Source organism: Calypte anna, chromosome 9 (genome assembly GCF_003957555.1).
Source record: "Calypte anna isolate BGI_N300 chromosome 9, bCalAnn1_v1.p, whole genome shotgun sequence".
Lineage (NCBI taxonomy): Eukaryota > Metazoa > Chordata > Aves > Apodiformes > Trochilidae > Calypte > Calypte anna.
In genome coordinates, this window is record NC_044255.1 from 19,560,365 (window position 1) to 19,577,771 (window position 17,407).

General features: G+C 35.5%; 1 protein-coding gene across 1 annotated transcript in view; it reads right to left on the minus strand.

Annotated features, from left to right (window-relative positions):
- The window catches only part of NAALADL2 (N-acetylated alpha-linked acidic dipeptidase like 2), a 189,653-nt gene that overhangs the window by 120,974 nt on the left and 51,272 nt on the right, over positions 1 to 17,407 (minus strand). The window contains exon 4 of the mRNA XM_008497711.2: positions 8,299 to 8,418. Within this exon, the coding sequence (XP_008495933.2) occupies positions 8,299 to 8,418 (120 nt within the window). The remainder of the gene's footprint in view (positions 1 to 8,298; positions 8,419 to 17,407) is intronic.

The following is a 17,407-nucleotide window of genomic DNA, read 5'->3' on the forward strand; positions in this document are numbered from 1 at the left end:
TTAAAAAGAGCCATAAGGCACAAAAATTATTCTTCAGTGAGTAATCTGGGACATTCTGGCTTACCAAATAAAACACTGATTCTAGGAACCAAGCTATTTATTTCTGTAATCTCTTCAATGAGGTTTACTTCAATCATTTGTTCAGCAAAAATGATTTTTGATACTTTTTGAATCAGTTCAAAGACACAAAGAAGAAACTGATTAAATCATCAACCAAAACCAACCAAACAAAAAAACCACACCAAAAAAACAAACAAACAAAACAAACAAAAAAACACCAAGAAAAAAAGACTTGAAAGAGCATGAAAAGGTCCGAGAGTAGTCATAACTTCTTTTTAACAAAACAATAAACTGTTAACTACTACGTAACATTCCATACAATTCATACTCACTACAGAATTAGGAGAGTATTTATAAAACGTTTGTTTATAAAACCCTTGTTGCCTGAAGAAACATCTTTCCCTCTGGTCACTATTTTAAAAATTATAAAATAACCAACACGTACTGTAATTAAACTTTGCAGAGTTGCTCAAGTAGGTAGTTCTGAAGTGTAAAGGCCTGGGTTGCAGTGGTTCTCCTAGGCCAGTGGCTTACACTTTGAAAGAATGAAAAGGCAGATCTGTTCTGGAAGGATGAGATTTTATATATTCACCCCTCATCTCTGCTCAAAGTCCCTGTATTTTCTGTTTTCTTTTTCACTTTCTCAGCTGTCCCTGAAATCAAACAGTACGTGCTGGAAACACAAAAGATGAAAAAAAGGCCCAAGTAATTTGTCTGTCAATGGCTCTTTTGTTAAGTCCAAACTCAACTAATCTGAGAGGTCAGCTCAATTAGCAGCTTGAGTAGAAAACATTGTCTATAATCTCCAATATAAGCAGCAGAAAAAGAGCCAAGACGATTTGCAAAAGTATGGTTACTGCATCTGCAGAAAGAGAGAATTTAAAAGGTTTAGATTTTGTGACAGAAAGACAAAGTGTTTAAGTCACTCGTATTGCCCTGCACACAAACAGCTGATCAGCTTTGTGGATTTAGGGCTCCGAGGTACAAAATGAGGCAATGGATTTCTTTTCTCAGCTCTGCTTCAGAGCAACAGCCTCAGAGCAAAGCCATTTCACTGGGCTTTGCATCATTTATCAGGGCACAGCACTCAGCTAATTGGATGACTGCATTTACTACACATTTTTTCAAGGGCTTGATAAAACAGAAAATTATGCTTGGGCTCCACACCTCTAGAATCCAAGAAGAGTTTCAGAAGAGCCCGGGATTTAATTTTTAGGAGTCAGACATCCTCAACTTTTGAATGGAAGCCACTTACTGTCTCACTCAATTTAAGCCGATGCTACTAAAAGGAGAAGACCTGCCATAAAATGGGTAGGTTCTCCCTCAGGAAATAGTGATTCATAATGGGAGCTGGGCTAATTTTTCAAAGGAAGCATTTGCTATATGTATTCAATGTGCAATTAAACACCCAATTGAGTATATGAATATTTAGAATTAATTTCCCAAGAGAAAATTAAGGCTTCAGTGTTACTGAAGGTTCCCAGGACTAAATACTCAGTCAGCTAGCAGAGAGCTCAGTGTTTGATTCAGCAGTGGCACTTTAGGAACTTCTGTACCAACCCAGAAGAGGAAGACAGAATGGGAACTACAGCTGGAGATACAACTATGCAAAAGAGCAATGACTTCTGAATAAATTCAGGGAAAATTCTGTGGCATCAGAAATGCAGAGCAGTCGGTAGCTACTTCTGCTCATTAACTTACACGTCCCCTGATTTACTCTGCTAATAACACATTTCTCCTCCCATTCAAACAAATTCAAGGTTTTCTAATCTAAAAAGAAATAAGTAATAACCAAAAGACTTTTTACTGATGCAACAAAAATCTTAATTACTTGAGAATATTGACAAGTTGTGCTACAATTATTCTTCCATCCGGACATCAATTCCTTTTCTCCTATCTCACCTTTTGCATATTCTTATTGCTGTTTACAAGAGCAAATTACCCCATTTATAGTGTATAAAAAGGGAATTCTCACTCTCCTTTTATTCACTTCAGCACATTTGACTAAAGGGGTGGAAAAGCAAAATTTTGTTCATTATTTTATATTTATCTTGACAGACATGTATTGGATTTATAAGTGCACTGGCACTGTTTCACATTTAGGTGGTCCCAGTTGTGGTACAACATTCTTCAAATGCTAAATTAAGAACCAGGGAAAATGACTCTGGGTAATAAGAGCCTTCATGAACAATACAGCTCAACATGATTTGGTTCTAACGAGCAATACAAAACCACTCTTTTGGCTTCTTTTTTTAATGATCAGCTATAGATTTTTCAAGTCAGTGTCATTCCTCAATTTTCCTTCCCCTAGCACCTTACACAGATGGAAAAACTACAACATTTTCTTTTTTAAAAGCTATGTTTTAAACTAATTTTACTAATAAAAACTAAAATATGACTTCAGAATGAAGTGATAAATCTATGCAGAGAGACTTATTTGTTGTTTTTTTTAACTTGGGTATGTGTATTCCATGGGCTAGGAGTGGATTTCTTAGTCTCCCCAACACCAAACAGATTTATATCAAGGCAGGGTGTCTCCAGGCTTCTCTATTATGGGCTGTTCCTTCTGTTCAAAGGGGCAAAAAGAACTGTTATCAGTCAAAGAAGGAGGAATAGAAGCGAGATGTCTATCAATCTCCTAAATTTCAGGTACTTTGAGATGAAGATGACCCGAGGTCTTTCTTCAAAATAAACATAAATTTTCTCAGTAATCACTAAAGATCAAATGATCATGAATCATGAAAGCAGGAAGAGGTAAACAGGTGACTAAAACAATCACTCAAAACACTGAATTAATGGCAGTGTGAAACCTCAATTACATAAACAGCTTTTTGGTACTATTGCCCAGGAAATTTTTTGATCCCTTGGTAGAGAAATTTTTCATATAAGGAGTAGAAAAATAAATTAAAAGGCAGCCTTCTTCAGATGAGATTATATCTAAAAGATCAAAGAAGCTTTTTGAGAAGGGGGGAGTTAAGAACACAAGTGAATGAAAGGCAATCTTCTTGGCTGGGGCGGGGAAGGATAATAAGAGAAGTAAAAGCAACTGACCTGAATGTAAGAAACTCCTATAAACTCAGAGGGGAGAAAAGGCTAAGGGAAGAGGACCATAAATCAAGAAGTAATTCTTTGAAGACAAAGCAATTACTAGCATATTTTGTGGGAATACAATTTGGCTAATTAGGAATCTATTAAAAAATCTGGTCGTAATCAATCTGAACTCAGCTTGGATTATTCAAGAGAAACTCCCAGAATTTGGGGAATATTTCTAGAATTTCTATCCATGTTTCTTCTAGATATGGATCAAGTTTTTAAGGGCTTTGGGACAAGATGTAACACCATTAAAAATCCCATAGCACTCACATGGGAAATGGGCTGATAAATACTTTAGGCACCTTGGAAAAAAAATCCATCCTATAAAACAAGAAAAAGTGTCCTTAATAATGAAATATACATAAAGTGTTGAAGTTCCTTTTAAAATTTTTTTTTCAATATATTTTAGATATATATTTATATGCCCACACACTGAATGCATATATCCATTCACATGTGTCTACATATAGACACATATACATGTGCATATAAAGGGAGAGAGGAAGGGATGGAAGGAGAGAGATAAAGAGTCCTAGTTAAATGGAGACTTAAAATGTAGTCTTCACAGTTATATGTGCTAAAAAGAGTACCAGAGGGAAAGAAATAAACAATGTGGACAGTAGAAAAGTGAAATTACTCTTTCCAGAGTAAACTTATTTTAAAACTAACACAGTTTTTAAATAAAGTCTTTTATTGCAAATTGCCTTTATTCTGGGACTCTAATAATTTCCATTTAGTAAACCCTCATCCCTAAGTGCCTGCCAATAACCTCTGCTTAAACATGCAATCATCCACATTTCTAAACTTTATGACAGTTAAAAAGCAATTCTATGAATATTTATGAAGGCAGTAAATTATTAAAATAAATATAGATATTTACATTATAACAACATCTTCATTTAATGGCTGTGGAGAAAATGCTAATATGTGAACATTTTAAAGATGAAGTGGTTTGGCCTTCAGGGCTTTTGTTACTCTATTAAAAGTTAATTTAGGACAGAAATTACAGCTTTTCCTTGAATCTCAGCCCCAAAAGATTAAATCATGATTAAGACTTACAACATTTTTCAAAAAATGAAGCTGGTGATGGTATTTCCAGAGGCTGGATATGGAAACATCTGTGCAGTTTTCCCTGAATAAAAAACTCCTCTGGCTTCTTAAATATTCTTACAGTAGTGACATTTACTCAGGTGGAATTTAGGGCAGAGGAGCTGGGTGCCAGTGAGGTGGCTTTCAGCAATCTTTCTCTCACCACATCTTTGATATGATTGGAAGAGGATGTTCCTGTCTACCAACACAGCAGACAACTCAAATTGCTCTTTTTTCAGGGTGGGTTTCTACACCACAGAAGTGATTCACTTAATCAACAGTAATAAATTTAATCATTTTTCCCCACATTTATGTATCCTCAAGCACATCAGGGATTCAGCTCTGACCTCCTCTATATACCTGGCTGCTGAAGTTCACCAGTGATCTCAATAACCCAAGTTCCAAACCACAGATTTTCCTTCCAGCCAGAAGACAAGAAGGTAGTCACTTTCAATCTGAAGGTGTGAGGAAGCAAGTATCCTACCTTATATTTTAAGGTAGGTAATTCCATTAGTTGGTACTGCTATAAGAACTTGTCACCCCTGTCAATCTGGGTGCTGAGAATAGTAAATTCCTAAATTTCCAATTGCATTTGAAAATTACTTTTGCCATGCTTTAACTTTCTGCCACTTTAAATATTAATTTTGTAATAGACTACAGAGTCTTGCTCCTTCTCTGTTCTTAACAGTGCCATATCAATGGTAAAACCCCTTTCTAATCCTCCATTCTGATTTATAGATATGTTAAGACTTCTTAATCTAATCTTTTCACCACAGCAATGTAAGCTCTGCTTCCTTTTTTAACTTTGGGCTTTTCTGCATACTGTAAATACTCTGTATATTCCAACTGCAAGTAACTCCAAGGCTCTGAACTCTGCCATTTTCAGTGTGTCTGAACATAAGTGAGAGATGGGTCCAGCCTGAAAGACCAAAATAAAAGCTTCAAATTATTTTTATCTTTTGATCTCCCCCAGATTTTGTATTGTATCAAATATCCACAAAATACCAAACTAAACTTCTACAGCAAAATTACTGCAAGTAATACAATGTTTTGTCTAAATATTCACATTTGGACATTCACTTGGTCTTATTTCTATAAATTATCCTCTGGTATGGTACATCAAGCTGTTTTCTACTGGCACATACTTCATTCTTTTCATGTGAGGTAAAGACTATAGACATGTTGTTCAGTTTTCATGGCAAGTTTTCCGCCAGCAGCAGTTTATTATTTCTTCCAAGCTTTTTCTAATGGACTCGGAATTAAGAGAGAGAATAGTTGAGATCAAAAAAAGAAGCCAAATTAAAAACACAAAAGGGGAAAATAGGCAAAACACATGAATAACAGCAGTCATTGATGGCAGTAAGAGAGGTGAAAAGCATATTCATGTGAAAGGAAAATGCAGAGCTGAGAAAGAGACTTGATTAGAAACCCTGTTATGATGCTGAATGGTGCAGGATCTATAAAAATAAGAGCCAAATCCAGAGTAAGATATTTGTATAATATAAAGTTAGAATAATGAGAAATTAAAGACTATTAAAATATGAAAAGTACAAATAAAAAAATACAGAAATTAAAAGAAAAACCCATAAACATATATATGTATATGACAGCTCTGTTATGAACCAGCATTCTGTTTTAATGTGATGTAAAACCAAGCACATGGAAGACAGAGATAAGGAAAATACAGGCTGAGAGAAGTATCTGCTGAAATAGGAATGTGAGACTCAATTAAGTACAGAAACCTAAAGACTGGGGGCAAAAAAGATACAAAAAGTGGATTCAGTGGTGAGATACGGGGCCCATTTAAAGCAGCAGGATTTGCTGTTTAAGGTAACTATTCTCTTGCACTTCCAATGTTTCTTATGAAAGAAGAATCTATTTCTGATACCTTCAAACATATCTTCTCATACTTTTAATAGCTTACAATTATTTTACAAGCACATTCTTAAAAAAAAAAAAGACAGTTTACATCCTCAAAAAGAAGAAATAAAAAATAAATGGCAAACTTTCTACCTGGGTAAGCAGAACACAAAAAGCAGGCTCAGGGAGTTGGATTTTTAGCTCAGCTCCTGAGTGTCCATTTGAAGTCAATCTCCTGATCATACCCCAGTTTGGTTCCTATTGTATAACAGACCCTGAATGTACAAAATTGATTCTTTTGGAACTGCAGAGGAGCACCAGAAGTGTGACAAATATACCACCAAATATATCAAACACCACTCAGCATTTACTTCTTGGGACCAGACCACAGTCAACCCAACCTAAATGTTCCCAAGATGCATCCTGTCCTCAGCATCACTTATTTTTCCCTACTACTCCAGGCTGCACTACCTGATAATAGGAAGTGCTTATAGGAACACAAATTAGATTTGTAAGAAGTCCACCTCACAGACACTACAGACAATGCTATTATAGCCAACTGCATCTTTATCAAATTCCTACTTTAAGACACCAATTGCTAGTTCATTGGGTTTTGTCAGCTAGCAGTGAAATGCAATATAAGATCTATTGGTGGACATTATGCACAACAGCCAACTTCCAACACTGATAAATTACCTTTCGCAGGAGTAATTAGATTGCATCTAAATAATTTAAGTAAACAGCTAATGCTACTCAGTTAAAAATGGCATTTTTCTCATGACAAATATTTTTGCTATAGGAGAAAAATATGAAGTGGTTATTTTCAGCACCATTGCCCTGATTGTGGTTTCAGTGGCTGACAAGGATGATCCTGATTCTCTTAATTTTCAGATGTGGAGATATTGTTCTTTTATAATTACTTTTGTGAATTGGGAACAAATTGTTTAAATATTTATTGGGCTAGTGTATTTTCTGGAAGGCAAAGCAGCATTTTGCTTATAAAGTATTTGCAACAGAAGGCAGGTACTTGACATTTAGAGTTTAAGTGAGGTTTATATGTTGAGCCTGTTATGTCTAATGAATAAGTGGACTACAGAGCTCCATCTCTGCACCCTCAGGTCAGCACTGGAGTGGGAGAAGAAGGAGCAAGCACACACATATCCACATACACCAAACCCATCCACAGCTGCAACCAGAGAAGAAGGAATGAGGAAGTGGAAAAAATGGATGGTTCTTGTTCTGAACTGGTGGTAACCCATCCACAGACCAGTAAACCCAAGTGGTTTTACAGGAGTGAGTGACTGACTGTTGTAGGGGGAATAAATGCCTCTCAGTGCCTTGGGGTAGTCTGCTTGTACATCTTACACAGCAGAAACCAGAAGTAAATGCTGTTTTGCAGCTCTCAGTCCCTTCCTTCCTTCTGAAGTGGTAAGGATGGCAGAAAGAACCAAGGCAGCAAAAGCACCTTCTCAACAGAGCAAGGCTGTAAAATGAAATCACAGTGTCTTTGGTTGGAGGAGACCTTCAAGATAATCCAGCCCAACCTATGAAATCAATTTATGCTGCAATTTCTCAAACCAACTATAAACAAGAATGTTAGTCCTCCTGCAGGCCCAAACCAAGACACATACAATACGCTACATCTCAATCTCAGTGCTGGCAGCAGCACATCCAGAAAAAAGGCCCCAGGTGCTGAGCTTCCAAGGCACCCCAGCAAGACTGGAAAGACCATCAGAAGCACAATGTCAGGTGAGCACATGCTGTGCTCTGCCTCCTCTCCCAGCACACTTAGACCACAGCCAGAGGCCAAGTACTACACAGAAGTCTGCAAAAACAGAAGACTTCAGGGCAGTGCTATAAGCACTTTTTTGGCAGAGTAAGATCCAACTGTTCTTGATCTCAGTTGTCTCCCCCCCACACTCTATTATTTCTTTTAGAGATTACTTTATTTGCCAAAAGGCTTACAGTGCACACAGAGAAAATATGGCATACTGCTGGGATGCTGCAAGATACAAAGCAAAATAAACAGCTATCACATAAAAGGCACTGCAGATGGAAGTGGCTGGTACGTAGGTAGAATCTGAACGCCAATAAATCCTAACTCGCAGGGGCACAATGGTGAAATCTTAATTTTAGTATTTTAAAACTGAAAAATTGGATAAATCAGCTGAACTGCAACAAAAGCATGTGACTAACCTTATAAAGCAAAGGTGATTGTCCTAGCTTCAGAAGTGCAATCTTTTTGGTCACATTTGTAATGGCTTGAATCCGGATCAAGTCTTCCACAGTCCCATACTGTAAATCAACAAGTTCTCCCTGTAAAGAGAAGACAAATTTCAGGCTTGACCTAGAACCATTCATCCTTGAGAGTTCACCTTCCACAGAAACCAAGTTGTTTGCATAAATACAAGCAACTGAGCAGAGTTCTGCTATTCCCCTACCCTCACTTCCTAATTATTATTATTATACAGGAATTCCTGTATTCCAGAGCTTGAGAATTCAGGAAGACATACAAATTTCTATCTTTGCAGTTTTCATTCATAATACATCAGCTGTGATAAAAACCCAATTTTTGTTTCATTGCTTTTAATAACCCATGCTGATTCTGATGAGTATTTCCTCTCATTAACTACAGGAATATATTTAAAACTATGTCAGGGGTGCTAACTCACATCATGCTAACTCACATTTTAATATATTAAAATTTTCTTGAAAGGAATCAGTCTTGTAAAGCATTTCAGAAAATGAGAGAATTATTATATTGGTTACTTTTGAAAACACATGGATAATAAATATGCTACCAATATATAGGCTTTTTTTTAATACATAGTTCATATATATGAACGATATTTTGGTATGTTTGGGTTTTTTTAATATATAATTTAAGAATGAACAAGGGCATTTTTCTCACAATGAAGTGAGAAAATATACAGCAATGAAGTCTGGTAAAGACCATGTATGAGGATAAACACTCTTGTACATTATTATTATTATTATTATTATTGAATGTTATGAAGGTCTAATGACACTATCAAGGACATTGTGGAACCTCTAAATCCCTACACTAAATTCACATAAAACACAATAAGAAACAGGAATATTACATGAGTGCTTAAAAATTAAAATAAGAGAAGTACAAGTTGAAAAAGCTTCTTTTTCAGTTCCTTTTTGGTAACTTAGGTATGGATTCACCATGAAAGGCAACAGTTATGATTTTTCCACCTCAAATGAAGAAAGAGTATTATCGAGTGTACAAATATGTAAACATATTATAAAAATTATTTCTCTTCCTTTCTTCTACACTTCAATACTTCAGTAAAAGTTGTGATTTAAAGTAAAAATATTTTGCACTACTTAATAACAACATCTCATCAAATACAGTAGAGCAACCCCAGCTCAGAGCAGCCAGCTTTGGTTTTACTTTCACTGGAGTTTGATGAATCAATCCCCATTTCTTCTAGCATAAAATAATGTGTTGAAAAAACATACCTTTTGAAATAATGTTAAAGAATCCTATTGAATCTAAAGAGTGCTATCCTCTCAATAATCCACTGAGAAATTAAGAGCCCATTCATGTTTCATGAAATCCTGTTTCAGTCACAACATTTCTAACTCGTCTAAAATTGAATGAAGATTTAATTTTCTGTTCTTGCTTTTTTAGAAATGCTTACAACATCACATAATCCTCATTTTACACATTCCAGATTTTAAAAAAGCAAAATACCCCACCCCCAACTAACCATACTTGATAAACTGCTTTCCTTTCCTAGGATAACAAAGAGATCTCATCCTTTCATCAGGTGCTGAAAAAGAGCACTTGTGTTTAGATATTCAAGGGTAAATCCTCTTACCCTGAAACTGGGGAACTGCTACAGAATGAGTTGTTTTATCCACTTGAATTAGGTACTTACTCTTTGAATTTTGACATGCTAAGATGTTTGAAAGATACAACTATTCAGGAATAAATTGCAATGTGCAATCTGGAGTTCAGTGGTATTCCCCAATGCACAAAATGAAGCAGGAGTGTGTAATAAACCAAACTTTTTTAGAAAAAGTAATTATTTTATGTTAGGCTTGCTATTAGTTTGAAAGTCTCAAGATGATGCTCAATGACTTGTAAACATTCTATCTTAAAAACTACAATAAAATCTCCTCAACACAGAAATGCACACTGAAAATGCCACAATCGTGGCAATAAGGATCTTTTCCCAATTTCTTCTTTTTATCTACAAAATGAAAGAGAATAAAACAGCATACTTCATCCAATCATGGATAAAAAAAAGAGTTAGACAGGTCTTGGAAAGGAGAAGCGTGAATAACTGTATGAAGCAGATGGCAGCTGGGGTCTTCAAGATGCTGGATACTATTTTAAAACTTTGCTTTCTTTGCAACCGCTGAGGCAATTAAAAAAAAAAAAGAAAAAAGAAAAAAAGAGCTAAATAGGCCAAAAATAATAAGGGAAATATGTCTGTCATATCACATTGTTGTCAGTCGGTTGAACTGTGTGAGGAAAAGAATTTAATAACAGCTTTATAGATCTGCATCCATTCACTGTATTCACTGGCTAAGAGGCAGATTGCAACTCGTTTGCCAAGGGCAAGCAAGACAGGAAAACAATTAAGGGAAGGACCCACAGAAAGAAACCCTCAAAGACATTACATCCAAGAAGGCATGTTTCTCACAACCACCAAAACACAGATGGAGTTAGCTCAGATTTATCTGGGGCTCTGCAACCATAAAATACAGAAGAGGTTCTTTTCTGTAGGCTATAAAAAGGTTTTGATCTTAATGCAGTCTTCCTGGGAGTTAGTAGGAAAAAACCTCCTATTCCCTGTTGTTAATACTCATGCTCTAGACTCCTCCCTTCTGTCCCAAATCCCATTCTTTGCGTTTATCTTTAGCAGAAGAAAAAACTAATACTTGAATAAAACTTCTCGATTCATAACATCCCACGAGATATCAAAGCAACAAATGTAATTTTTAAAACATTTTCTAATTAGATTTAAATGCAAATCTAGTTTTTCAAGTTTTCTGAAATAAAAGATTAATAAAAGATTAATATTTTCAGTCATATTAACTTGATACTTATTTTACATCTTTAAGAATGTTTCTTTGCTTATAAAGCACTGAAGGACACAATATCAGATGCCTAAAACACTATCAAATTTCATTACTCCAAACTTTCATTAAGCAGTGTTGATTATTTGTCACCTCACTAGTGAAAAAATTTGAAATTCTAATGATTCTTTTTGTGCTTAATATTATTTATATCCTCCTCTTAACTCTTGTGAGTTAATCACAAAGATATTTAGTATCACCAGTCCCTAAAGCATAAAGTCACCTTGAGCACACTTTCCAAAGAAGAATCAGTAATCTGCATTTGCCAGCCTACTTGGTTTACCTTATTGAGGGGTAATTACTCATGCAAATATACATTTAAAATTTACACAGACGAAGGAAAAATGAAACAAAACAGCATTGTTCAGCTGTGATGTGACAACCTATAAAATAAACCATAAGTTACATAGGTACAGGGTAAATTATACTGGTGTGCTTTTGATTCGTTTTAGGTAAAACTGAAATATTTCATTTTAAAACTATAATACATTTGGTATCGTAATTCCCTAGAGAGAAGCATTTCAACTTTGCTCAGTTGTCCTATTTTTGGAGTATGGAAACAGGAGTTGCTGTTAGTGCAAGTACATAGTAAAAGATAAAGACATCTACCTCCCAGATGCTGATAATCACACACAGGTACAAGAGGAGGTAATCCACTGCATCAAGAGAACACTTGCACTTTCAGAAATGTCAGTGAGAAGTCTTATTTTCCCAAGTACAATAAATGGTATCTCAGAGAGTACTTAGAGTCTGAGCTTGGCCAAACATCCACACTTGAACGCAGCCAGTGAGATGCCCCACTACATAGTGCTGTAAGCACAAATCTGGCTGGTAAAACACCTTCTTATCAAACCTTTAGAAGATACATAGCATAGGTCTCTAAATTACCTCTTTAGTAAAAAGCTTGGGGAAAAACACATTCTAAAATTACAAAGACATTCAGATGAAAGGACACCAATGAAAACAGGCAGCATACGTGAGCAATAGAGAACTGAAGTGGCTCAAATGACCACAATATCCAGACAAATATAAAGAAGGTTGTATGTGAGAACAGAATAGCTCTGTGGGATTCAACAAAGTGGTATTTCCTTTTTTCAGCAACCTAACATGTAAATAACATTTCCCTTGCAAGAGATACGTAGCAGGTGGTACAGATAAAATTGAACCAGGAAGAAAACCCAGTTCCTTGCTGCTTCAGGCTTTCACATTTCATTTTTAAAAATGCACTCAATATTCTGGAATTGTCATTTGGTCCTTAACTATGACACTGTATTCTGCACTGCTTGATCATCTGAAGGTTTCTATATGGCAACACCATTTATCTTTTATTTCAGAAAGAGGTAACCTTCATTTCCAAAATGTTTTATTTTTATGAATAACAGCAAAGATTAAATGAAAGTTCAAGATAAGGCCATGCCAGGCATCCTTGCTATAGCATTAGCAGTAGCTTGCCTTTATCCTAATTGTACCAAACTAAAGTTTTTATCATTCAGTTCTGCAATAATATTTCATGGTACAGTTTTCAAGAAGTTAGGGACTTATTACAGAACTAATAGTTCCTACAGAAATCTGCATTCAGTTCCTTCTCTTGCCTCATAGGATCCCTCCTGCCCATGTTGAACAATTAATGAGAAGAAACTAGAAACAGGGAGTACAGAATGTGCTACCATAAATTCTGATTCAATCACAAATTTCCTTAATGACTCATTTTCCAACCACTTCCAAGTGGTCTCTTTCCTAAATGAACAGCAGACAATGATTTCTTCTTACTTTACCATGTTTGTAAGGCTTTCTCCCTTTATTCTACCTTGCAGCTAATGCTAGAGTTTTTTAGTTTGTGGCATTACATGCTTGTCATACTTTATTCTAGCCTGAAGATTTAAGAATGTTATAGGAAAACATGAAAGAAGACATGAAGAAAATTTTAGGAATAAAAATTTTGGTTAGAAAAATGGTTTGATTCTTTTGCTACTAATACAATTTCCTGCTTTCCACACTATTCCATCCTCTAAATACTCCCCAAGTAAAGATCGTGCCTGGCAAGCATTGACCTGTAGTGGGAGGAACATCTCTCCTGGATGACAATGCAGCAGGAGTTTTCCTGCATATTTAAGCAGCTTTGCTCTCTAGTAGTTGAGGCTGTTGCCAGACCTCTTCCATCCTTATTCACCTTTGTCTGCCCCTGGAAGACATCAGTGTGAAGCAGTGAATCTTACCAGAGACAAGACTAACACTATAAGGTAACATAATTCAGTGGAAGGAAGATAAATTACTTAAAGCATCTTCTTTCTCACACTCACCTACCCTTGGGCCTGTCACAAGCAGGTGACTGATTAGTCACCTTCTCTTTGAACTGCAGAGCACAGGAACATAAGAAACAATTATGAGAACAGAATTGATATATCTCACAATTAATCCACATTAAAGCCCTTTTAATGAATGAGACAAACACAGTAACTAATATTCATTACATGAGGTGTTAGACACAAGATTTATTTGTATTTAGTGCAAGAGACAGCATATCAGGAGGAAAAAAATAGGATTGCCTAACTCTAGAAAAGGGAGGACCAATGTATTTTCAGCTTTTTTTTAGCTTGCACTGATTTTTTTGTTATTTATAAACAGATTCTCCTCTCCAGGGATTGCCACTGGTGAGCAGAGTCAGAAATGCTGTATTGCCAACCAGCTTAAAAGTAAAATTCTGAATGAAAAGTTTTTTCTCAGGAGATTTCAGTCCGGCCAGTGAAAGGCTCTGGCATTTTGATAGTTCCATGTACACACTCAATGCACTTCCAGCAAAATGCATTTCAGCAACCGGACACAGACACCAAACTTAGAGACTTACCTATGGGTAGTAACTGAGGGTTTTTTTGTTCTTTTTTACATTTTTAAAAATTCAATTTTTACATGTTTTTTTCAACTAGCTCCATCACAGCTGAATGTTTTTTCATCCTGCCCTGAAAAGGTTTTCAAAAAACATTTCCTTCAAAGGGTTTTTTTCTGAGAAAGGCCTTTTTCCTAACATCTCCTAGGGCTCTGTGACCAGGTTTACAGCATTCCTCAAAGAAGTCTCCAGAGAGATTTCATCCTTTGCTGTGTGTCAAAATTCTTCAACAAAGAAGTCAGACAAACCACTAAAATCTGTTCTCACCAAGTAATTCATAAAATGGCAGTTTTATCATTATTTTCATTATTATTTATTGTTATTATTAGTCTCAAGTAGCATTTAAAACCTGTCACGTATGTATTTGTTGGGGTATTTGTTTGTTTGGCAAGAATTTATTTCCACTCTCAAGTGGCCATCTCAGAGGATTATATTTGGACTTCATATCACCACATCCCAACAGAGAGATAAGAAAATCTTCAGACTTGTTTTGGGGTCTCAATGCTACTTTCATTTCAAACTATTAAAAAGACCTTAACGATAATAATAAAAAAACCCCACCCACAACAAAAACATTCAACAAGCTGATTTTATTACATATAGAAAAAATCAATTTTTAAGGCTTTGAAAAAATGTCCTATATTGACTGTAAAAGTTACACTGGCAGGTAGTGATAATTCCTAAGATAAATCACATTGCTAAGACTTCAACTGATAAGATTTATCATGAGGCATCAAAGATTAAAGTAGTCACTCCTGATTCTCTTCAGCTGCCAGCTCTAATTCACAAGAGACACTGCCATTATCTAGGCTTTTTCTCTAGTTACAAAAACAATCAAGTGCAGCTTGTCAGATAAGTGGTTTGTTCTTTTCTAAAAAATTATCTTATTACAGTGATTCTAATCCAGATTCTTATGGATGACTGACAGATGCCTGGGTCTGCTAGGGTCAGAGTCTTATGGGCATGCTCACAGTGCTGGATTTGTAGACACAGTAAATTGTAACCTGCCTTCAATTCCAGATGCTTTTGTATTGCTAATGTTCCTTAAAAGGTTTTAGGACTTCCTTCTCTTCCTCAAAAATAAAGTAAAAATGAAAAAAGCAATGGTTTAATCAATATTGTATTTTACAGTCACTTATAGAGCTGAGTCACAAAGCTGAGTAGCATTTTAACAAATTCTTTATTGTTTATGCATGAAACTACTATTTTTTTAAACAATAAAGTTATAGAAGTTATAAAAGGATTGAGTATTACATGAATACAAACATATGCTGTTGTTCTCCTTTTATCAGTTGTTGTTTCTCATGTTATTTTCCTCATCCTAGCAATTTTTTAAAAGCTGCTATTATTTGCTTTACAGTCTCTCTCTGTTGGAGGAAAATTTTGACTTTGTTTTAAGTGTAAACAAGATACCTCCAAGGCAGTTTTAAACCTTCAAAATATTGGAGAAATTTCAAAGAAAAAGATACCTAAAACCCAAACCAAACAGCTCAGAGCAGAAGCAGCTTTTTGCTTGGAATTCCTCCTCTTGAGGAGGATATTGTCTTTGCAAACTTAAACAGGAAAACCACAGGTACAATGTTGGTAGGTTCAAATTTACTAAGATGTAAAAGAAATGAGGAGACAGTAAGATATCACTACCTAAGCAAAATGTGCCTTGTGATTTGGCAGAAAGACTTCCACTTGACTTGAAGTACCTTTCTATTCCAGTTTGCCAAACACCATCAACAAAACAGGCCATGAAGGAAGAGCAAATGAGTAGGTATCGATACAGATATCTACTGAACTGAACAGGTAATTGCAACTTGCCTGGGCTAAATTACAGAATAAAATAACTAAAGAGAAAAATAGTGCTCAGAGATCTACACACTTACAGAAGTTATTTCCACTTGCTTTCTCTCACAGTGACTACTAATAGGTAAAATTCAACTCTGGTTAAAAACTGTCATTCTCAACGACTTCCATACAAATTCTTCTTGAACAAAATCCTGAATGAAGCAACAAACTCATTTCCTAAGACCTCAGTGTTCACACCCTTTATTTTTAGCATACAATTGGAATATGAACAATGTTTATGCATCAACATTGTTCTTTGTCAAATATTGTAGAGTTTTTACTGAAAACTGCCTTTAGCCATTTATGGGCAATGGCATGGAAGTGCTCAGTGATCTGTTATATCTGGAGATATCAAGATGGATGACCTTTTGCTTTTTTGCATTGTAAAACTCTTCATTTATTATTAATGACATTATAAGTAAAATGTCATTATTAATATTTTATTAGTAAAGTATTAGTAAAGTATTGACTTGCAATGATAAAACAGCAAAAGGTTTTCCAGCTGTGGCTGTTTGCATCTTTGAAACCCTGCCTTTCAATGATATGGAAATCTTGCAGCAATATTAACTGGGCTTTTGTGCGTGATGAACTACTGTTCTTTTTAGGGAACTGTACAACTATATTTATGAATGGTTACATGATATATGCCAGGAAACTGACAGGATGTTCTGCAGGACATCTCTTCAGTGATCCTTTCTGTATTCCTTGACTGCAATTTTAAATTATATAACCTTCACGTTGCATTTCACAATCTTCTATACGTAATTATTATGGAGTGGCAGCTATGCTGCAGCTAATGCTGAATGTTTTTTTCTGTTTAAAGGTCAAGCCTATTCTAAAATCCACATTCTTAGTGAGACTGTCCTAAAAATTTGCTGTGCTTGGTGCCTGCATACTTGCTATGCAGAGCAGTGGTCTAAATTATGATTATTTGTGGAAGAGGGTTCTGGGAAACTCTTAAATAAATAAAATATAAAGCTTCTCTGAAACGTTTAAATGTTACAAAAATCATATGATTCTGCTCATTTGCGTGTATGTGCTATCCAACCTATAGCCCTAACCATCTGCAAACTGATTTTAGTTGCTAGGGATTCATTTTCACTAGTACATGTCTCTTCAGAGAAGAAATGTTAGAAAATGTTAATAAAGATTATAATGAAGCAAATTGGCGTGCCTAAAAGAATTAAATGCATGCATGTACCCAAATTCCCTCTAGCTTGATATTTTGCACCAATGTGCCATCAAAAATGACTGAAAGACTGAGGGTGAGCTGCTGTGATTATTTAATCTGAATTTTATGCACTCTCTGCCTTTGGAATTAAAGATACGCAAGCAAGCACGCTGCAGAAGGCTCATTTGGAAATTTTGCCTAGGGATAAAAATAACCCAGGAAGATTTTAAAAATATCTAAAATCAACCCACTGACACCAGTCTTAATTCAGAAACATTGTTAAGGAAATTACCACT